Source organism: Leuciscus leuciscus (genome assembly GCF_965113295.1).
Source record: "Leuciscus leuciscus genome assembly, chromosome: 24".
NCBI lineage: Eukaryota > Metazoa > Chordata > Actinopteri > Cypriniformes > Leuciscidae > Leuciscus > Leuciscus leuciscus.
In genome coordinates this window covers 5,448,415-5,473,188 of record NC_138723.1, presented here as the reverse complement: position 1 = coordinate 5,473,188, position 24,774 = coordinate 5,448,415, and the positions used below count along the sequence as shown (strand labels likewise).

At 40.6% G+C, this 24,774-nt stretch overlaps 1 protein-coding gene across 1 annotated transcript in view; it reads left to right on the top strand.

The window, feature by feature from the left end:
• The first annotated feature begins 2,466 nt into the window (after positions 1 to 2,466).
• The window catches only part of auh (AU RNA binding protein/enoyl-CoA hydratase), a 46,826-nt gene continuing 24,518 nt past the window's right edge, over positions 2,467 to 24,774 (top strand). The window contains exons 1-6 of the mRNA XM_082156866.1: positions 2,467 to 2,728; positions 3,033 to 3,100; positions 4,748 to 4,835; positions 5,374 to 5,460; positions 18,293 to 18,385; positions 20,671 to 20,727. Of these exons, the coding sequence (XP_082012992.1) occupies positions 2,509 to 2,728; positions 3,033 to 3,100; positions 4,748 to 4,835; positions 5,374 to 5,460; positions 18,293 to 18,385; positions 20,671 to 20,727 (613 nt within the window). The 5' untranslated portion in view covers positions 2,467 to 2,508. The remainder of the gene's footprint in view (positions 2,729 to 3,032; positions 3,101 to 4,747; positions 4,836 to 5,373; positions 5,461 to 18,292; positions 18,386 to 20,670; positions 20,728 to 24,774) is intronic.

Sequence of the window (24,774 nt, the reverse complement as noted above, 5' to 3'; positions counted from 1 at the left end):
TACTTGTCTCTTTTCCCCTTTTCTCGCTCACCTAGGAAACTATATCAACTTTGTCATTGCAGCTTTAAAAGAACATTTACTATGGAATATTTAGTTTATTTGTGGTTATAACATTAATAAGCATCATAATTTATAACACATTGAACACCCTGTTATATCCACATAAGTTATAATGTATTCTAGTTCCTGTAATTATGATGTGTTACTAGGCTCATAATCTACACAATATCTTATATCTTTTTAATTATTATCAAGGTACAAATACAAAGTCTTCTCATAAACATCCAAAAAGCTTCATAAATTGGTCATAATATTTATAAGTGGTCTTTGACTGCTTTAAGTAAAGTAATATAAGTTAAGTTTTCTTTTAAACATCCATAATATGAATGGATTATATGACACATTTACAGTATTTATTGTAATATCAGCACAACCATATTGCATTGTTTTCAGTGAACTTAAACTACTGTAGCTCACAATGAAATAGCCTCACAGGAAACACTCAAATGTGAATAACTAATATTATGCAGATCTTAAAATAATCCATCATAACCTAGGTGGATATAATGTTCATTGTGTAATAAATCATCACACTCTCAAAAGTAAGTATTATAATGTATTTCATCTGTTGTTACAAATATTCATGAGATGATATATTCTAAACATGTATAAAGCATAGAGCATGCACTAATACCCTTTAAATGCATTATCAATACAGGCTTCATAGTAAGTGTTACCTAAATGTTTTCAGCATATGATATAATTTTGATATTATAAAAAAAGGAAAATCGATTTCCTGTTTGATTATAGCGAACTAATGAGCTCAGACCATTTTCAGTATATAATCATCAGTAATGCTTGTGTTTGTGGTGGTGGTTTTAAACTGGTTTTGCATCAGGAAACTAAACTTATTTTGGACACATGCTGAAACAACACATTGATTGGTAGTCCAGTCATTTTATGAAAAAAGGTTGAACAAATTGCAACAGAAGCAAACTCAACTGATTTTGTATCCTCAATATGTCCTGAGTAAGGAAAAAAAAAAGCCCCGAAGAATCCCATTAGGGGAAAGTTTCGAAAAAGACCCAAATATAGCCTATTCATACGCCTATTCATTCTTTTTCTTATGTGAATAGGGTAAAAAAAATGTAACCTTTAGATATCACCATGAAAATTACTGAGTTGATCCCTTACATCAAGACAAACAAAAAATGTATTACAAGTTTTTGGAAAATGTTTGTTAACATGGAAAAACGGTGCATAATCTAATAACAAATGCTAATTTGCATAAATACCACAACATGTCTAAACATTGGGTTTAGCCAGGTGAACATGTCTTGTTGAATCTTGTTGACATATAACAGTAAAATACTTAATATTAAGGTCTGAATGGAACCCATTACGGCTACCCATGAGCATTAATACATAGAGGCAGGAAGAAGTACTTTAAAACAGCCTTTATTCATTATTATCGCAGAAATTGGGTTTGGGACTGGGTCCGTGGGACTGTTTCTGGGGATTCACTTTTTTATTTTACTTACCTTTTGTCTTCTGCATTCTCCTTACCATTGTCTCCTGTTCTTCCCTCAGACTCGTCCCACAGACCCAGCCCCAAACCCAATCTCTTAAAAATTAATAAAGGCTGGTTTAAAGTACTTCTTCCTATGTATTGATGCTCTTGGGTAGCCGTAATGGGTTCCATTCAGACCTTAATATTAAGTATTTTACTGTAATATGTCACCAAGATTCAACAAGACATTTTCTCCTGGCTAGACCCAATGTTTAGATCTGTGGTATTTATGCAAATTAGCACATACGTAATTAGATTATGCACCGTTTGTCCATGTTAACAAACAATTTTTAAAAACTTGTAATACATTTTCACGGAAGAAAAAGAATGAATAGGCGTATGAATAGGCTATATTTGGGTCTTTTTCGAAACTTTCCCCTAATGGGATTTTTCGGGGCTTTTTTTTCCCCTTACTCAGGACATATTGAGGATACAAAATCAGTTGAGTTTGCTTCTGTTGCAATCTGTTCATGGTTGACCCCCATTTTGGTTTAAAATTACTGGACTATGGTTCTTCTTAAACAAAATGTATTTAAAATTACAAAACCCATTCATTTCCATTGACTGCACAAATTATCAACAAAGATAGAATAGGTCATATTTGGGGGGTCAGTCCGTGGCATCTAAAATATTGAAAACTTCTGCTTTGAGTAATCATAAGCCGCATGTGATATTGTGATAAGTCGCTTTGAATAAAAGCGTGTTAAATGAACAAAAGGCAATAACAAATGGTGCACAGGTCTTTATAAATGTATTATTTAAATGACATATAGGCTATATAATATATATATATTACCTAAAGAACTGTGTGCTGAAGTTCATGGGCAAATCCAGCTTTTCTCTTCAGAGAAATCCCAGGCAGTCAGCAGTCACGTGACCTCCGAAACACGTGACGTCACTCGCACAGTTCAGAGTTGAAAGTGGAGGAAAGCTTCAGCATGGCGGCTTTAGTGAAGTGCAGAGTGCTGTTTCAGACTGTCCGATGTCAAACACGCATTATCAGCGGCGTGTGCAGGTCGGACAGTGTTCTGCAGACCTTTCTAACCGAGAGGGCGCACTGTGCGCGTCACGCCTTCAGCGGAGGTGTCCGACAGCACAGCTCCGGCGTTCAGGCTGGTGATGACCTGATCGTTAGACACCTGGACGGTGAAGACTCAGGTACACAACCAGATACTGGCATCGATGATCACAGAGGATACGAGTCTAACCTCTGTCACTCAAAGCCCTTTCTCTCTGCACTGCCCCATAATTCAACGGTTTCAGTGTCTCTTACTGCAAGTGGCAATCATGTGTCCTTGAGTTTAACATCTCATTAACTTTACCCCGACATAACATATTTTCAATTAAATGTTCTAAACTTTTATTTTATTTTATATAGAGAGAGTTTCTTGTCACTTTCAGTTTTCATGTCACTTGTTATGATTCCCAATTTTCTGAAGTCTGACTGTTCTTGTGTTTTTAGGGATTGTTGTTTTGGGGATTAATCGCCCTGAATCTAAAAATGCCATCAGCAAAAATCTTGTTATGATGGTGAGTATTTGTAAAATACTTGTCAGAATGTAATGTAATACAACAGTAAAAACTCCTTTCATTTTCTCCATTAGGAAATAGATTTAGAATTAACTTAACTTATAAACCTTTATAGACAGCCCTACTGTGAGCTATGAGGTTGTTCATCAATAGTATTTGCTTCTGTTGAAGCTGTCAGCCCACATTATTTCAAACTTATTTTTTAAATAATCATGTTTAACAGTGAAATTCCTGGTGAAGATCAACATTACCTATGATGCTGTACAGAAATGTCCACCAATCAGAGAGTCATAAACAGCAACACTGCAAAATAGCTCTTTAGCTCCGCCCACTCCCACTAAGCACTGTGAATGATGTAATCGAGCCGACCTCCCTAAGCTCTAATATACTGAAAGTTTTTGATATATATGCACATTTTGCAATACGCTTAAAATATATTGTATATTTTATATATATTTTTATATTTGATTTTAATTTGTTTTTAATTTGATTATGCAGTTCGCAATGCTTCGTGGGATTATAGTTCTTTCCCTCTCTAAATCCGTTAAATCCACTCCTGTCAATGGCTGGTGACGTAATAAATTTTACCGGCCATAAATATTTTTCACCAGTCATTAAACATAGATTAATCCTTATTAAAGTTACAAAAGTTATTCAGCCTCGAGCAGTGAGTGATTTCTCTTTGTCATTTGTTGTTTGATTTACATTAAAAACACACAGGTATATTAGGCTGCTGTCCCTTTAAGACCGAATGCATGAATCCATTATACTGTCACGCTGATACGTTTTCTTACTCGGCTGTTTACGATCACTGTTTACGAGGATACTTGCCAAGACGGGCATTTTGACATAATTTTGTTTGAATATGTTTGTTCAAACACAAGAAGATTTGAAAGAGAGCTCAATTCAGTATTCACACTGTCTGAGACGTGGATTTTACCGACCAATGGCTGATTGACACTGTTTCAAATACTCACCAACACAGATTATTACTCACATTTGGCGACTTGCCCTCACAGCTTCAATTATACTTTGTTTTCGTTCTTTCTGAGATAAGGCGTTTTAATGTATTATTTGTTGATATCATTTTGATTTATTGTGAAATCACTATTTTAAGTAAACTTCACGAGTTTATAGCAGTGGCTGTTTATAATAAACTCTCATAAGTGAGCAGAGAAATCTAGACAAGTGTCTTACTCTAACCTGAGACTGAGATTAAAATGGCCAATCTTCGCAGTTCCCGCGATTTGGCTCCGTTTATTAATTTTATAATGTTCTTTTTTCGTCGGATATCGTCCATAAGTTAAATGAAAGCATGCTGAAGATTGGTGTGCGAACGGTGGGTCAAAAACACGTGAGGAGAAGCGTTAGATTTCTCAGAGGACCGTTGAGTTCGCCGAAAAACACAGACTTGGCAGATTCGGACGGGATTAAAATCACAAAGTGCGTCTGAAACATGAATCCCCCCAGCCCCAGTCGAATAGGGCTTATGTTGAAACTGTACCAATTCCTAGAGCACTGGAGGCCCCGTTAGACTCCGTACTGCAGTGCCCAAATGAGGCACAGATGTTCACAGCGTTTGATTGGATAATGAATAAGAGCTATGGCCTACATAATGTCCCCCTTTTTGTGATTCTTTTTTGCTAGATGTCAGAAGCCGTAGAGTCATTGAAGAAGAACAACAAAGTGCGTACTGTAATTTTATGCAGTATGGTGCCGGGAATATTCTGCGCAGGTATGCAGCCGTTAAAGTGATTCATGCAAGTTGTATACAAATTGTCAGGATTTGATGTTGGTATGATATTATTATTGAATACACTGTCTTGGTTAGATAAACAGAAAATAGACACATCGGTAGAGAAAGTTATTACATTTTTGCTGAAAACAAACATTGCCTTCAGAATAATGTGAAATACTGGATTGTACATTATTAAGATGTGGTCATACTTTTCTTTTGTTGGTCTATAAATTTAAAGTTCAAGTGCGTTTCCATTGAGCTGTCTGTCAGTGAGTCACCATCTCATTAACACTGATCAATTGTTTCCAGTTGTTTATGACATGCTTTCATAAATCCATGTCACAAACTCATAACTCAAACTCACAAAACTCATGCAAACTTCTGCTTGTAATCAAATTCTCTTTAAATTTGATAAGGCAAAAGTGCATTTTAATACACACAAAAATACTTCTGTGGTTACATTTCCATTACTTTTTGCACTACAGTGTCTTATACAATAACACAAATGTGCATTAACACGCGTTTGTCTGAACAGGTGCAGATTTAAAAGAAAGAGCGAAGATGCACCAGAGTGAAGTAGGACCTTTTGTTACTAAAGCAAGGACACTTATAACAGAGCTTGGTAAGTTAAACTGCTGAAAACATTAATACCAAACTTGAAAATGTTTGCTGTAGAGAATATTGATGCCTCAGAATTGTTTAATCTCGGCAATTAAGTTATCACATCAAGAGATTTCCATACGCAGTCACATTTTGGGTCATTGTGTAATTGTAAAATGTACAGTAAGCAGAGATGAATAGTGTTTGAAAGAATTCGATTAAATGAACAAATTGTCATCCAATCAGCATTAGGGGGTGTGTCCACTCATGATGGGGGAGGGGTCAGCCAATCAGCAGTAGGGGGTGTGTCCACTCATGATGGGGGAGGAGAGAGTCAGCCAGTCAGCAGTAGGGGGTGTGTCCGCTCATGATCGGGGAGGAGAGTCAGCCAATCAGCATTAAGGGGCGTGCCCACTCATGATGGGGAGGAGAGAGTGAGCCAATCAGCAGTACGGGGCGTGTCCAGTCATGATGGGGAGGAGAGAGTGAGCAAATCAGCAGTAGGGGGCGTGTCTACTCATGAAGGGGGAGGAGAGAGTGAGCTAATCAGCAGTAGGGGCCGTGTCCAATCATGATGGGGGAGGAGAGAGAGTGAGCCAATCAGCAGTATGGGGCGTGTCCAATCATGATGGGGGAGGAGAGAGCGTGAGCCAATCAGCAGTAGGGGGCGTGTCCACTCATGATGGGGGAGGAGAGAGAGTGAGCCAATCAGCAGTAGGGGGTGTGTCCAATCATGATGGGGGAGGAGAGAGAGCTCAGTGCACATGTAACCCGTATTTAGTTGGGACTTTTATGTTGGCGGGCCTGCAAACTCCCAACTTCCTCAAAGTGACTGGTTGCTGAGTTCACTTCCTCTGTGTCTCCACTGTGGCTGTGGCATGGTTTGTTTGGCATCCCCAAGCAAACCTAAAAAAGTGATTCAACTTTAGTGATAATAGTGATTCAAGCTATGAATACTCGTTGCTGCTGCTTTCTAATCAGAGCCTTTGTCTGATTTCACTCTGTTTAAAACGTCGGGTCACGCCTGGAGACCTTGCGTTGGTCATTTCAATTACAAAGGTAAACTTTTTACTTGTTATACTACGAAGGCATTGATTTGATGTTAGCATGGGTGCTAATTTAGAACATGATTGCTGTTTTGAGTGTGTGCTGTTACTATTGTGACTACCACTGAAATGGCTATATGTTTTGTTAGTCATTTAAGCTTATCGATTTTAACGTAGCTACGTAATTTTCTTTTTGATATTGCGCAATATTTTTCACAAATACCAAACTCTGCTTTAGTGTTTTGGGTAATTTAGAGATTAACATTTTTGGTTAATGGAATCTGAAGGTGCACTTTGCATTGTTATTTTGAATGTTAATTTTGAGTACATGTTTTGATTCTGAAAATGACATTTAGATTAGTTGACTATGAAATTTAAGTTATGGTGAAATTTCATGTAGCATGAGATTAATTACTTTATTATACTTATTTCACATAAGTATAATACAATTACTGCATAATTTAGATGTATTTTTGATTGCTATATTAAAGATATTTATTTTTTGAAATGCCTTGCATTAAGCGGGTATGATTATGCATATATTGAATTACTTTAGTATTTGTTATGGTTATTTTATTTTTGAATGGAATTCTTAATTTGTATTTTTGGCCTTCTTAGGTCAGGTTTTTTTCCTGGATTAACAAATCTCCATTCTCCAATTATGGACTCTTGAACTCTCGACCCGTCCTAATTCAAGGACTCTGATCGAGATGGCGAGCTAAGAGAACTTGGATTAAGAGAACTTGGATATATATGTGGTAGGGTAACCGAACCACACATTCACTGCGACTGAACACTTCCCTATCTGGATTATCGATTGCTCAATTCGTAATTAATTGACATTTCACTAGACCTGGTCCCGGCCGTGGAACACATTGTGTCGGGTTAAGTCTTTGTTTCTTTCTGTTTTTTTTCCCAAATCATTGGCAGCGCACTAATCTGCCATTGAACTGAACTGTAAGTCGGATTGTTTTGTATGTGTCATTGAAGTTATTTTGTTATGTTGTTTATGTATTGTTTATGTTGGTTATGTTTTGTTATCTACTGAATACATACACTCATACTAAAATCTAAAATCTATGGCTCCAGTGTACTCATTCACAACCCAGGCTCCGTGACGAACCATCTTCTGTTGCCAGGGGCATCCGCAGTCAATTGCCTAGCTTATATACGTTACATCTTTGGCGAGCCAGCCAGGAGCCTGATATTGTGAATGTCTGTACTTGTGTCATTGTGTAAATTTCAGTTTAATGCGTAAGAACAATAGTAGTCAGGTGGGAATATGGATATCTTTAAGAAAACTGGTGTCAATATAGCTAATTCTGTCATTGTTAGTGGTGTGACAAACACCGAAGCAGATGACGAAATTATTGATCACTTGCGTAGCTACGGTGAAATTAAACAGTCGTTTACCGTTACCGAACGTGAGAGTCCACTTTACAAAAACCTGACCGTTGAATTTGTTAATGCAGCAGCTTTAGCACAGCTAGAACCGAAATTGCCTTATACTTTTTCAGCTCAATCTGCTGATTTTGTTATTAAATTACTCAGGAGTGAGTATGCTGCCGCAGGCACAGTGGAGGCCACCCCGTCTCCTGATTACCTGCAAGAATTGAAACGTATCTCCCGACAGAGTGGCCAGTCATTCGACAACGTTCTGAAAGGAATGTTTGACCAAATAAGTTCTCATTTGGGAATAGCAGCCACAGGGGGTAGAGAGGAAGATGATGATGAGGATGAGGATGATGTAGATGACGATGAGGATGAGGATGATGTAGATGACACTGAAGTGAAGAAGGAAAAGGACACTGTTGAGGTGCTTGGAACTGCTACAGAGACCGATCAACGGCAGTCATTTACTTTTCCCTTAACACATGGGAGTCGTTCCTCGGTTGCACAGCAAAGACCTCGACCTCGACCAACCCCAGCTAGGGACGTTGGACCAAGAATTCCACTTTCTGGCAATGAACTGAATCCTCCTGAGGTACAAAAGGTGGTAGTTGAACACATTGTGCGCAGAGACGATGTTAACTTCCAGCCCATGTCCTCATTCCGACTACGCACTTTCTCAGGAAAACTTCCAAAACCACAGCATGAAGTAAATTACGAGTCCTGGAGGTCACAAATTGAACTTTTGAATGCAGATCCAAGTCTAGCACCAGTACACATCACGAGGCGCATACTGGAAAGTTTACTCCCTCCAGCTGCAGACCTGGTCAAAAGTTTTGGACCCAATGTTCTGCCTGCTACCTTTCTGCATGTGCTTGACTCCGCTTATGCCACAGTTGAAGATGGGGAGGAGCTGTTTGCCAAATATCTGAATATTCTTCAAGACCAGGGAGAACAACCATCTTCATACCTTCAGAGACTCCAGCTCGCTCTTGGTAGTGTGGTAAAGCGTGGTGGTATTCCAGCTGCTGAATTTGACAGATACTTGCTGAAGCAATTTTGCAGAGGGTGCTGGGACAATGGCGTGATAAACAAGTTGCAGCTGGAACAGAAAAGAGACCAACCACCTCCCTTCTCAGAGCTGTTGTTTCTGCTTAGAACTGAAGAAAACAGGCAGTTGGCAAAAGAGACACTAATGAAGAAGCATGTTCCGTCAGTGAGGCATCATGCAAAACTGCAAGCTCATAGCACTAGTGCATGTGCATGTGATCATACCTCAGACACAAGCGCTATTGAAGAACTGAAAAAACAGATGTTGCGACTGCAGAGTCAGATGTCCGCCTTGTTGACTCAAAACTCTGCTAAATCAGACAACCAGTTAAACAAAAAGAACCCAAAACTTGGTCAAGGAATCAACAGGCCAAAGTCTTGGTTTTGTTTCCACTGCGGGCAGGATGGTCACATAGCCCCCAACTGTTCCAGTCAGCCAAATCCCAGTCTGGTGGAAGAGAAACGCCGCCAGCTTAAATGCAAGCAGCAATCCTGGGAAAAGCGGAAGCCATCAAACTAGAGGCAGCTTCTGCCGAGGGACAAGCAGGAGCTGCAACCGATGAATGTCCCCACGCTGAGTATTCATCACCTCGTTGGCCATTGCCAAAGGGGTTGGTGGGTACGAGAAGCACCGGCGAGGTTAAGGTTAAAGGGACCACCTTTCATTGCCTATTTGACACGGGGTCCCAAGTCACTACAGTTTCACATTCTTTTTACAACACCTACCTCTCAGACCACGAAATAAAGCCGTTGAATAATCTGTTAGAGGTAGAGGGCGCCAATGGACAATGTGTGCCTTACATCGGGTATGTGGAACTCTGTTTGACTTTCCCACCTGAGTTCATAGGGGAAGAGATGGACATTGATACACTTGCTTTGGTAGTACCAGACCTGCGAACGACACAGCCCCCTGTTCTGATTGGCACCAACACTCTAGATGTCGTCTACGACCAGCACTATCTGTCACGCTCTGAGTTCCATCCTGTGCCTTTTGGATATAAGGCGGTGCACAAGATTCTGGAGATAAGACGCAAGCTAACAACCGATGATTATCATGGCGTTTTGAAGATGCTGTCCACCACCCCACAGACCATTCCTGCACGGAAGACTGTTGTGCTGGATGCATATGCCATTTGTCCATTTCTGCAAGGTGAGAAAGAAGTGCTCATCCAACATCCAACTTCTTTCTCTCTACCGGGTGGTTTGATGGTAAAATCTAGTCTTGTCGACCTACCTCCAGTCCAACCTGTTCATTTGCCAGTAGTAATCGCCAACGAATCGGACCACGACATTATGATTCCTACCAGAGTAGCCATCGCAGAGTTAAGTGCCATCGAGACCATCCTTCAAAAAGAACAAAGTGTGTGTCAACCTTCCCATTTTACAGAGCCAATTCCGACCAAGCTGAACTACAAATTCGGAGAGTCGCCGCTCTCTACTGAATGGAAGCAACTTGTAACAGCAATGCTCGACAGTATGCCTGAGGTGTTTGCAAAGCATGAATTCGATTTTGGTCGCACGGACAAGGTTAAGCATGACATCAAGCTTTCCAATCCAACTGCTTTCAAGCAACGACCAAGACCGATACACCCTCAAGATGTGGATGCTGTACGTAAGCACATTCAAGAACTATTGCACTCTGGTGTTATACGCGAATCTAACTCACCCTTTGCTTCCCCAATAGTTGTGGTGCGGAAGAAAAATGGTACAATACGGCTCTGTATCGATTATCGACGGTTGAATGCACAGACAATAAAGGATGCGTATGCACTGCCGAAGCTGGAAGACACATTTTCAGCACTCGCTGGCTCCACATGGTTCTCTACACTGGACTTGAAATCTGGGTACTATCAGATAGAGATGGAGGAATGCGACAAGAGCAAGACAGCATTCGTATGTCCACTTGGATTTTATGAATTCAACCGTATGCCTCAAGGGGTGACGAATGCCCCAAGCACCTTCCAACGCCTCATGGAGCGGTGCATGGGGGATTTGAATTTGAAAGAAGCGCTGGTGTTCATTGATGATCTGCTCGTGTTTGCACCAACACTGGAAGAGCACGAGCAACGTCTGATGAAAGTGCTTCAACGCCTGAAAGAGTTCGGACTGAAGTTATCCGTTGAAAAATGTGTCTTCTTCCAAACATCAGTTCACTACCTTGGGCATGTCGTTTCCAGCGATGGTGTGAAAACCGATCCTGACAAGATTGCCACATTAACGTCTTGGCCTGTTCCTCAAAACCTCAAAGAACTTAGATCATTCCTTGGTTTTGCAGGGTACTACCGGCGGTTTGTGCAGGGGTATTCTTCCATCGCCAGACCCCTCAATGATTTAACTTCTGGATATCCACCCAGCCAGAAAAAGTCCAGGCAGGTGGGGAAATCGCAACAGTATCTGAATCCAAAAGAACTTTTTGCTGACCGTTGGACCCCTGCTTGCCAGCAAGCCTTCGAGGAGATAATCGAGAAGCTCACGACTGCCCCGGTCCTTGCCTTTGCCGATCCAAGGAAACCCTACATCTTGCATACAGATGCAAGCTCTACAGGTCTTGGTGCGGTATTGTATCAAGAGCACAATGGACGAAACCGGGTGGTTGCATACGCTAGTAGAGGCCTGTCACGCAGTGAAAGCAGATACTCCGCACATAAACTTGAGTTTTTGGCGCTCAAATGGGCGGTTACGGAGAAATACACTGACTATTTGTACGGTTCGGATTTCACTGTAGTCACTGATAGCAATCCATTAACGTATTTGTTGACTTCTGCAAAACTGGATGCTACCAGCTACAGATGGCTCTCCGCCCTCTCGACTTTTACATTCAAGATTGTCTATCGAGCCGGGAAGTTGAATGCTGATGCTGACGGACTCTCCCGGCGACCTCATACTGGGCTATCAGAGGATGCCCTATCTCAGAAGGAGAGAGAGAGAATACTGAAATTCACAGAACAACACCTTGAGGATCCATTCTGTGTTTCTATTGACCAGCATTCAGTCCAAGCTGTATGTGACAGACAACTGGTGTACAGCGCACCCAATCGAGACCAAGTTGCTGCTCTTGTGCAAACGCTCTCTACTACCGCTGACAGCCTGCCAGACAGTTTTGTAAATGATCTGCAGTTCTCTTCACCCGTGGTGCCACACCTTGCTGATGTTGAGATCGCTGCCAAACAAAGAGCCGATCCAGTCCTTCAGCACATCATTGTTCAGTTGGAGAAAGGAGAAACTCCACCGCCATCCCTGAGGGAACAGCTCCCCGATCTGCCATTACTCCTGCGAGAGCTTACACGTCTGGAGCTCCATAATAATGTTCTCGTCAGGAGGAGGCATATCGGAGGTGAGCCCACTTACCAACTTGTCCTTCCAGAGGAGTATCGGCCTGATGTCTTCTTCCAGCTTCACAATCAGATGGGCCATTTGGGTACAGAGAGAACACTGGATCTTGTCAGATCCCGGTTCTTCTGGCCACGCATGTCAGTTGATGTCTGTAACAAGATTAAAAGATGTGAGCGATGCATCCGGAGGAAAGCACAACCAGAAAAAGCTGCACCCCTTGTCAACATCAGAACATCAAGACCTCTAGAACTTGTCTGTATGGACTTTTTGTCTATAGAACCAGATCGGAGTAACACAAAAGATGTCCTCGTTATAACAGATCATTTCACAAAATACGCCGTAGCAGTGCCTACCCCGAATCAACGAGCCAAGACAGTCGCAAAAGCCCTATGGGACAACTACCTGGTTCATTATGGAATCCCTGAGCGGCTCCATAGTGATCAAGGGCGCGATTTCGAATCACATACCATCAAAGAGCTCTGTCAAATGGCTGGAATTCACAAAACCAGGACCACACCTTACCATCCTCGCGGAAACCCTGTGGAACGATTTAATCGAACACTTCTAAACATGTTGGGCACTTTGCAAGATCAGGATAAAACTCACTGGAAAGATTTCGTCAAACCGCTTGTACACGCTTATAATTGTACTCGAAATGACGTCACTGGATACTCCCCATATGAACTTATGTTCGGTCGACAACCCCGCCTTCCTGTTGATTTGGCTTTTGGGCTTCCTCTGTCTGAGAAAACGTCTACATCTCATTCACAGTATGTTGAAAAGCTAAAGTTCCATCTTGAAGAAAGCTACAGGATTGCGACCGAGAATTCAGAAAAGGTTATGGGGAGAAACAAGCTCAGATTCGACAAGCAAGTCACAGCTTCAGAACTCTCTGTTGGGGACAGAGTTCTGGTCAGGAATGTCAAATTACGAGGCAAGCACAAACTCGCGGACAGATGGGAGCCGGATGTGTATGTTATCCAGAAGAAAGCCGGCACTCTTCCGGTATACAGAGTCAAGCCAGAAAGCAAAGATCGCCCCATCAGAACTCTCCACCGAGACCTATTGCTGCCTTGTGGTTACTTATCGCCAGCTTCCAAGCCTGAACCAGCAAAGACCACCTCAGTAAAGTTATTGCCTCCAGTGATTCCTGAAAGCTCTGACCTTCTAGACCCTGATGATGATCTGCAAGAACTGTTCTTACCTTACTTGCCTGACACCTCCAGTTCCCCTATTACCCGTGTCACAACCGTGGTGGACTTACCTGTTCCAGCGCCTGCAGTTCCTCCCGTTAGTATGTGTGTGATTCCGCCTGGCCAGCATTCACAGCCTGTCACTGACGAAACTGTTGAGGTGGAACAGAAATCGGAGTCTGGACTTCCACCTACTGCTGATTCTGAACCAGAACTAGATTCCATTGAGCTGGGTGTGGCTGCAGAACCTTCAGATGAAACTGACTCAAATGCTGCTGACACCCCGGAGCCTTCAGGGGAAAGAACCTCCTTTGATTCGGAATCTGTGCATGCTCTGGGGCCAGTCAGCATTTCAAGTGATTCTGAACCATTGCCTACACCTGAACCTTCCAGCCCAGACTCGGAACCACGAGTGCAACGTCCCATGCGAACACGTCAGCCACCTACTCGCCTGCAGTATACGAAGCTTGGGAATCCACTTCTGCATAGCATTCAGTCCCTGTTCCATGGGCTCAGTACTGCATTTGCCTCTGCTCTTCAACTTGATGAGACCCCTCTGACCCCTACTCCCTGTAGCGGTGCTGTGTGCCATCAGCCATCTACATGTACGAGGCCGTACATGAGTATAGGGGGGGGACCTGTAACCCGTATTTAGTTGGGACTTTTATGTTGGCGGGCCTGCAAACTCCCAACTTCCTCAAAGTGACTGGTTGCTGAGTTCACTTCCTCTGTGTCTCCACTGTGGCTGTGGCATGGTTTGTTTGGCATCCCCAAGCAAACCTAAAAAAGTGATTCAACTTTAGTGATAATAGTGATTCAAGCTATGAATACTCGTTGCTGCTGCTTTCTAATCAGAGCCTTTGTCTGATTTCACTCTGTTTAAAACGTCGGGTCACGCCTGGAGACCTTGCGTTGGTCATTTCAATTACAAAGGTAAACTTTTTACTTGTTATACTACGAAGGCATTGATTTGATGTTAGCATGGGTGCTAATTTAGAACATGATTGCTGTTTTGAGTGTGTGCTGTTACTATTGTGACTACCACTGAAATGGCTATATGTTTTGTTAGTCATTTAAGCTTATCGATTTTAACGTAGCTACGTAATTTTCTTTTTGATATTGCGCAATATTTTTCACAAATACCAAACTCTGCTTTAGTGTTTTGGGTAATTTAGAGATTAACATTTTTGGTTAATGGAATCTGAAGGTGCACTTTGCATTGTTATTTTGAATGTTAATTTTGAGTACATGTTTTGATTCTGAAAATGACATTTAGATTAGTTGACTATGAAATTTAAGTTATGGTGAAATTTCATGTAGCATGAGATTAATTACTTTATTATACTTATTTCACATAAGTATAATACAATTACTGCATAATTTAGATGTATTTTTGATTGCTATATTAAAGATATTTATTTTTTGAAATGCCTTGCATTAAGCGGGTATGATTATGCATATATTGAATTACTTTAGTATTTGTTATGGTTATTTTATTTTTGAATGGAATTCTTAATTTGTATTTTTGGCCTTCTTAGGTCAGGTTTTTTTCCTGGATTAACAAATCTCCATTCTCCAATTATGGACTCTTGAACTCTCCTAATTCAAGGACTCTGATCGAGATGGCGAGCTAAGAGAACTTGGATTAAGAGAACTTGGATATATATGTGGTAGGGTAACCGAACCACACATTCACTGCGACTGAACACTTCCCTATCTGGATTATCGATTGCTCAATTCGTAATTAATTGACATTTCACTAGACCTGGTCCCGGCCGTGGAACACATTGTGTCGGGTTAAGTCTTTGTTTCTTTCTGTTTTTTTTCCCAAATCATTGGCAGCGCACTAATCTGCCATTGAACTGAACTGTAAGTCGGATTGTTTTGTATGTGTCATTGAAGTTATTTTGTTATGTTGTTTATGTATTGTTTATGTTGGTTATGTTTTGTTATCTACTGAATACATACACTCATACTAAAATCTAAAATCTATGGCTCCAGTGTACTCATTCACAACCCAGGCTCCGTGACGAACCATCTTCTGTTGCCAGGGGCATCCGCAGTCAATTGCCTAGCTTATATACGTTACACACAAGACAGCCATTAGGTGTGTTGGACATCGGCTGTGGCTGGATGTAACCGATCGGCGAGAGTAGCCGCAAACGGAGACGTGAAGTCGGACACTTTCTGGTTCCCGTAGTGACCGCTCACGTGGTGTTTGCATACTTTACCACAGCCGAAGTGAAATAAATGCAATATTTGCCAAATAATACACAGATGTTTCAGAGACATTTTCATTCAATATTTTATGTACTGCTTCATACAGCGTCTGTTTGAACATGAATAAAGTTCAACATAAGCTACTATCAATGAAGTGGAGTCTACGTTTTTTAATCAGTTTTAATTTGATAAACATGACACAATATAACATCACAACGACATGAAAAGAGTGTTTACTGTTATAAAAAACTGATTTGTGAGCTTTAGAGGAACTAAAGGTGTTCGAATAAACACGAAACACACGTGATCGTTGTCATGCGGTGAATCCGGCCAATCGTAGAACAGCTGTGTCATCATCAGCCCTCTCGCGGTACTTTGATGGCATACGTCATACGCGCGGCGTCGGCGCTGTATCAAGTCGGACAAAATTTCTAGCCGGCATCAGAGAATGTCTAATATGGCGAGAAGTTTCACTCTCACTACACTTCCGGCTTCTGAACTGGTTGCAGTTCCACTCTGATTCCATATGAGGGCGCTCACAGGACGAGTGCAGAATGAATGGAGGTCAATGGCGGTATACCCCTCAAAATCCACTTTTCTCAGGATATAATTTTTTGTCTAGTAATTTGAATGTTGTATTCGAAAGGAGATGCAAAGAAATTACACATTGCTGGGTGTTAGATTTTTTAGAGTCACTTATTTGATTTAAAAAAGTCTTTCAAAATGTCAATGACGTCAGAATGCTGACGTCATTAGCAGAATGCTAGCGTGTTATGGGCAACAACAACTCAACCTGTAAGAAATCAAAACGACATAAGTACTCGTTCATTCAACTTTCGACCTAAAACCCATGTTGAACTTGCAAAATCTACAATCACATCTGAGATTTCTCAACGGCAATCGGGTGAAAGAGACAAATTTAGCCGTCTAGCCCCATTGACTCCCATTCATTTTGCACTCATGGCGAGCGCCCCCAGTGGAACTCTGGTGGTACTACAACCAAAATTCGGTACAATAGGGCTTAATAGGGAGTGGACAGGCTCTCCGTAGACGGGCTCTGCCGGCATGCACTGCTTCAGGTCAGCCGCCGATCGGTCTGCGCAGAGTCTGCATGAAGTCAACCAAGCCTAATAGCAGAACGACTATAGAAAGAGAGGGATGGCAGAGAAAATACAAAAGAGGAAAAGGTCAGGGGAATATAACTTTAAAAAGAAGGGTTGCGATCAGGAAAGACCTGCGTTAATATCGGAAAAGCTTTCCAGCTCTGGAGACCTTAAAGCCTTGTTTATACTCGACGCGTCCGCATGAGCGCGAAGGTGCGCGCGGCAAAAATGACGTCATTGCGGTGTGGGCGGTACATTTTTTGTAACAACGCGCGCGGCGCCGCATCCGAAGATGAACGACTTCGAGCCGAATCTGGCCGAGCTCGAACTTCTCACCACACCGGCACCCAGTTTGCACGTCTAAATTAGTTGCTTACATTTAACAAATGAGCATACAATAGCATAAAAAGTGTTTTTAATGAACATATAAAGGTCCATGTTTAATAAAAATGTTCACGAAACTTAATGAAATGTTTAGTGAAATTAGAAAATATAAGAGATTGTTCATTTATTTATATTGTATACACATTCTCATATCCATATATTTTGTAAATTGTCACTAGTAATAATCTCAGGGTTTACTGGGTTTTACACGATTCTTCTTGTAGTGTGGTAATGGTGGCCGTGTACTAAAATAAACATTGTCACGTGTGTATAGCTTCTGCTTCTAACCGCTGATTCCTGATGGTTTAGAGGATAATTACTTGAGTCGCCCCCTATCGTTTCAAAGAATAGTACAACGGCGAGCACGTCAAGTATAAACGCCTCGTCCGTTTGGGGAGGTGCGCGCGCAGTCTGCGGAGACTCGCGCTGCGGAGCCAGGCGAAAGTATAAACAAGGCTTAAGGATATCGGGAATGCCTGAAAACGGACGTCAATGTTACTTTATTGCGTCTGTATACGCGAGTAGCATTGGTTTTGCTGTGTTTTACAAAGCTTAGATATGCTGTTTTTTGCTTGTATATACTCGTGTGTCACCTTTGCTTGTTTGTTCATTTGCATTATTATAAGCCTGGAACGTCTAAACCTCCTCCTCCCCCCGTTTCAAGCATCGGCTCTCAAAGTGTGTCTGAAAAGTGAAGGTTTTTCTTCTGGTTCCCCTTTTAGTGATCACTATATAACCCCTGAATCTTGTCACATTTGTAATATTAGTTACTTGGACTATTGTGTTGTGTAGGGAGCTGTTCATGAAAACTGTGTTTGTTTTTTGGGATGGAAGGGACTTTCCCACCGAAGGAGTAGAGGAGCTAGATAACAATTAGACATTCGACCTGAATTATCATAGTAACACAAACAGCTTTCACTTATTGATGACATCATACCCTCGGGCGGCAGGCACAGCAGATTCTGCCAGAGTCGTTGTCTGTGAATGTGGGGGCGAAGGCGTCGAGATAGGGTGTGATCCTTTTGTGTAGGAGCGTGTTTGTTTTGGTGATTTCAAATATTCCAGCGTTCAGCAGAAATGGCTTACTGCACCTCTTTAATGGGTAACAGATTTAGCATTGATGAAATGTTTTTCAGGTACTCTTCCCATGCCAACGATTGCAGCTTTAGATGGGGCGGCTCTCGGAGGGGGTCTTGAAATGGCTCTTGCCTGTGACATCAGAGTGGCAGGTACAACATGTTTCTTTTATGGTTTTCCTCGTAATGTTATATGAGCACAACCTGAAGCTGATCACACAGTGCATGAACAGGGTTTCTCAAACTCGGTCCTGGAGGGCCACTGTCCTGCACAGTTTAGCTCCAACCCTGATCAAACACACCTGAGCAAGCTAATCAATGTCTTCAGGATCACTAGAAACTCACAGCTAGGTGTGTTTGATCAGGGTTGGAGCTCAACTGTGCAGGACAGTGGCCCTCCAGGACCGAGTTTGAGAAACCCTGAATATGAATGATTGCAGAATAAATACAGAATATTATTGTTGCCATGTGCTTCCAATGTGAATCCATAATAGAGAGAAGTTAGTCCTGGGGCCAGTTGCATGAACTTAGCCACTATGTTAAGACTGACTTTAAAAAGGAAGGAACAGTCTTGAAGAAAAAATTTGATGACTAGTTTATGCAACCGGCCACTGATTTAACTACACTAGTTATATTTAAAGCTCCACTGGAAATCAGAAGTAGTGAAGGTCTAATCTCTGGTAAAGTGTGGAACAACAACCCAAAATGATTTAATGGTTTTATAAATTAATGAATTGATCGTGGTTCACTCATGAGAATTTATCTTTTATCTGAGCATTTCTTAAAGAAATAGTTCACCCAAAAATGATTTATGAAATGATCCCATGATTTTCTCACCCTGAAGCCATTCTGGGTGTATCTGACTTTCTTCTTTCAGACGAACACAATCTGAGTTATATTACAAAATATCCTGGCTCTTCCAAGCTTTATAATGGCAATGAACAAGTTTTTGAAACCAAAAAAAGCACATCCATCCATCATTAAAGTAATACGACTCCTGTGGGTTAATAAAGGCCTTCTGAAGCAAAGCCATGCATTTGTGTAAGAAAAATATCCATGTTTATAACTTTATAAACTATAATCACTCGCTTCCGGTAACAGCCGTACGTGAGTCTAGGTCCAGTGGAAGAGTGACCTCTGACCCGACTATTCAATGCCATTACAAAACTGGGCAGAGCCAGGATATTTTGTAATGCAACCCCGATTGTGTTCAGCTGGAAGAAGAAAGTCAGATACACCTAGGATGGCAAATTTTTGGGTGAGCTATTCCTTTAAAGTCTCCCTGTGGTCAATAATTGTATCCCTTAAAACTCATCTTTGATCAGCAAAATTACATTGTAATTTTTTTCCTTGAAAAATTCTTCATGCCTTAAAATAACTTGAATGTAACTCGACACCCATGCCTACATTAGTAGTGGCTCTATGAATATGCAAATGAGCCCCGCCTCCACTCACTCACTCACTCAGCTCAGAGATCCACTGGTTGACGATCACACGTTGATCTGATTGGTTACAAGGTAGTTTGTGTCGTCAGAAACACCAGCGATTTCAAACCGTGTGTTTGAGACTGTCTTTGAGGAGAAAATACTCAGCAATGCTGTCGACTTATGAATTTACACATGGTTTGTCTTAAAGCACATTAAACACACAACATAGACATATAAACAACATTTAAAAGCTTGATTTTCACCACAGGGACTTCTTCATTATGCTGTCAGTTAGCAGATGTCTTCTTTCATATGTTCTCTTCACACACCCAGATTTAGATAGAAATGATGCGATAACAAGTCTCCTGCAATGCTCAATTCACACCATATGGTTACACACAAGGCACCTTCTTTTCATTTGTGGCTATTTTAGTAACATTATTGGTGTAATGTGACTCAAAGTTGCCAAGCTGTAAACAAAAATGTAGAAATTATTGAATGCCTTTAAGTGTTTTTTTTGTATTATTCCTCAGTTTATATCTCTGTAGAGTAAGTGTGTTCCCATGGCAATGCTGTTGCTCGCACCATGCTCTACCAGGTCGACCTACAGGAACATATAATTTAGGGAGATTTAAAGCAATTTGTCAAATTGCTTTTGTACTTTTTATTTTTTTATTTTTTTTATTTTTACCATTGCATTCAAAATTACAAAACAGAAAGAAACTTATTGTTATTACAGTATTATCAATAAAAATTGATTTAATTTATCCGAAAAGAAAACAATAGGAAACTGTTAATTTGATGTTTTTAATTGGAGACAGTACTGTGAGTACTTGTCTTATTTTATGAGATATTGTGTGTGATACATAAACCTTACTTTGCTTGGTTTTAAATGTATGCCCTCTGATAGCATTCATATCTGTCAGTGTGTGTTGTGATGCCACACTAGACATTTAGGGCTAACTGATTCCCTCGGCTAACTGATTCCCTGCACTCTGACCTGTTTTACAGCCACCTCTGCTAAGATGGGACTAGTTGAAACTAAATTAGCCATCATCCCAGGCGCTGGTAAGTGCCTCTCTCTGTATTTTTATTAGTAATGTTGTCTGTAATTGCTTCTGACTTCTTAAAGTCAGATGAGTGATGAATTGTCTTCTGGATTGTTCGGCACTGGAAGAGCTACACGATGGTCTTGCTGCAAATGATTCATTTACTTTTTTTAACTAGTTTTTTTTGGAGCTTTTTAATCATTTTTCCTGGTTCCTAATCAGTGGATCCTAATCTTGTTCTGGAGTCTCCCCTAATAGATTTACATGCATCCGAGGTCAAGAAATGCTTTCATTTTCTCGTTTCTCCAGTGTCTGAAACGGTTCGATAAAGGATTCTGTCCCTCTAAACTATGGCACCTTTCACACAGAGATTCCGAAAAATACACGGATAAAGTGACCCGGGATTTGACCCGGGTTCGTTTGATTTTAGATTCAATCACACTGCCAGTGATTTTCCGGAATCAGAGATTAAACATTTTTTAAAATTAAACAATTTAAACATAATCCGTAAAAATCCCGTAAACACACGTGACATCGATGTGACTGGCGAACGATCCCGGCTTCAGCGTCATCACTACGACACGGCATTATTACGGCTTTTGTTCACACGGCGCGCGTTCCGGGGTCCCCAACCCTACATCGATGCCGGGTCGTGTTTGCGTTCACACAGACGGCGTTCTGGCAATTTCCCGGCAATTTGCCGGGATCATCGCGCTGTGTGAAAATGGCTCTTGAAAGCTTGTTTCCGCCACAGAATAAAAACATTTTAAAAGATAATTGTGAATTTTAAGGCTCTCAATTGCAAGTTTACATCTCGCAATTTTGACTTTTCTGACTTTTTTTCTCAGAATTGCGAGTTTATATCTCACAATTCCAACTTTATAACTTGCATTTGCGACTGTAGCCTAGCCTATATCACACAATTATGAGAAAAAAAGTCATAAAAGTCAAAATTGCAAGGTGTAAACTTGCAATTGAGAGCTAAAAAGTCACAATTATCTTTTAAAATGTTTTTTCCCTTTTTTATTTTTTATTCTGTATTCTGTCATGGAAACCGGCTTCCACACTAAACCCCTCCTTTCTGAGAGCTTCCTCTGCTCTGATTGGTCAGATGACCCAGTCTGTTATGATTGGTCTACTCTGCTCTGATTGGTCAATTTTGACTGATGTGTAGCGTGTTTTTTAAAATTACTTTAACCGTTTAACTGATAGTATTAATCCATCAAAATTCTTACTGTCGGTTTTCCAGTTAATTATGGTCAGAAACCACATATTCATAATTTAAAAATGTGTTGCCAATAGTGAAATATTATATTGACAGTGTCATAGCCTACCATATCCATATATCCATTACATTAATAATGCATTAATTATATTAAGTGGTTATATATAATTTAATTGTTTACGATTGCAGTGTTAACGGGTGTTTTTTGGTTTATGATAAATTTCTCTATCATGAGATTATTGTTTCTTCTTGATCGGGTTGTTTCTCCTCCATGTTGTAAACTCTGGGAGCAAGGCTTCTGAACTGTGAATTTATATGACCGTAATATTCAAATGGTGATTGTTTTAACCCACCAAGTTTATCGTCGTCCTGTCATTCATACGATGGGATTGGTGGGCCGGCATATGAATATTTCACACATGAACTCTGTTGTAAAATGATTTCTGCGCATGAAAGAAAGGTAATAACCAAAAAAGCATAATAGAGGCACTTTATTGTTATTTTGAGGGAGTTTATATTAGTATACTTCCATCTCAGTTAGTATGCTGCCTTATAGGCAGTTGTCCATGTAGACAGCAAGGCATTAATATCAAATCGTTCCATACTACGTCTATAATTCAGTACATGTATCTTGTTCGATACATAAATTAAAAGTATTTGGGAAGTGTTTAAAAACGATGAGCATCACTAGTACGTTGTCCCAGCGGTTTCTGCTCTGCTTCATGTTGCCATTAAAATACATTTACATCAAACGTTTATTTTAATTTTTATCTTGACTGAAGCTAGTCGGGTTACACTTAAAGCCTTTATTTATAATGCATTACATCTAAATAATTATAACCAGAGTTAAAATGCATTATAGTATTTGCAGATGCCTTGTTGCATCTTTAATGGTTGTTTGTCATGTGTTTTAATGCATTATAGTTTCTAAAGGTAGGCTATAACAAAAATAGATACATAATGTATTATAACTGTGGTTTCAATTAATAGTGAGATCATACATTGCATAATAAGGTGCATTACAAGGCATAATTAATGCATTAAAAATACTTTTATAATTAATTATACATGAAGGATTTTAAGTAAAGTGTTAGCATTGTTTACTGATGGCACCTGGTTTGATGATATTTTATCTAATGCAGTGACATTTAGACATGTTGAAATGTGACTTACAGAAAGTGTTCAAAGACTTCTGGGGCCACTCATGAATTTGTAGGACTATTCTGCAGCAAGTAGATTTGTTATGGAAGAGTTGTTTGTTGGGTGAGAACCAGTGGCAGTTTTTTCCAGTTTCCTTAGATCTCTGTACGTGTGGTTGAGTTAGAAAAATACCCTTTGTTTGAGAATAATCTCCGTCCAGACAGCCTGTATGGTTATCACTCAAGGCTTGACTTGCAGCCAGAGGTTTTCTCTCTTCAGGATGGAAATAGGTCACCAGAGCCTTGGCATCCACCCAACCAGTCAGAGGTTTATTCGGCGGGCTGAGAGTCCCTGAAAAAAGAGTAGCGAAGACATTAGCACAAGGCTTCTTTTTTTTTTTTTTTTTTTTTTGCTGTTTTCTACCCATGATCCAATTTCCTCATTGACCTGGCACATCTGAAGAGGTGAACCTCTCATTTTTTAATTTGTGTGGACATCCATTTCTATACTTTCTATATTCGAATAAGGAATGGCGCAACCAAAACAAACAAACAAAACAATATTGTCTACATAAAATGGAACATAGGAGAATTTATTTTATTACCCTGCTTTTTTAACAACAGTAGTGAATATGACCCGGCAACTGTCAAAAAATGATTGATTGACAGGTGCCCCGCATCCCTTTGATCCTATGCCAAAAGGGGCGGGTCACCTGTCACCGGAAGGGGCGGGGCACCTGTCAATCAATCATTTTTGACAGGAGGTCCATCATATCACTACTAACAACTGTCCATAACCAAAAAATAAAACATAAGTTATCTGCAGTAGAGCCCCTTTCCAACGTCTTGATTTTGTTTTTAGGTTCTACTAGAATATGTTTTCATGCTTGAATGTTCAAAAAACACATTATTTTCCCCATATTCTCCATTGTTGCAGCTCGTCTCTTCCCAGTCTGGCGGTAACGCTCTGTTTAGTTCCTGTCCCTATTAGGGGTGTCAAAATTAATCGTTTCTACGATGCATCGCGATGCAGACGAGGACGATTCGGTATCGGTTCAGTAATAGACCATAACCGGTTATAATGTACTGACGCTTTTCTTACGTCATTTGTCGCGTACGTTCTTTGTTGCGGTAGCATACAATGGCAGAGGGAGGTGAGACGCGAGTGAGAGAAAATAAAAAATGCTCCAACTACTTTAAAAGCCAACATCTGGGCACATTTCGGCTTTTATGAACAACGTGGTAAGCACGACCTGCAGAAGACACGCGCTGTGTGCGCTCATGTCACGCACAAATAGAATATGCAGGAGGTAATACCACTAACTTGATAAACCACGTTAGCTGTTTTCACCCCGAGCTGTTATCGCCCGGCAGAGTCTGACTGCTTTAGAGTAAGTGGATGAGCTCCGTCACCCGAATCCGCAGCCAAAAACAAATCATCCACCCGCCCCAATAACTTTCTCTGATTTAAGTATCCGCACCCGATGGTCAAATTACAATTATTCTGTGTTGTTACACGTGATTATAAATGGATGATCATCACTTTCAACAGCGGACTCGGCGACAGTTGATGCGCGCATCTTTAATGGTAACATAATACACTGATTAATGAGCGCTGCTTTTAAATGAACATTTCTTTAAAACAAAATTTATTTGACAGATTTTCCTTTTCTTAGTGTCATAAACAAGCTTTAATCCCTTG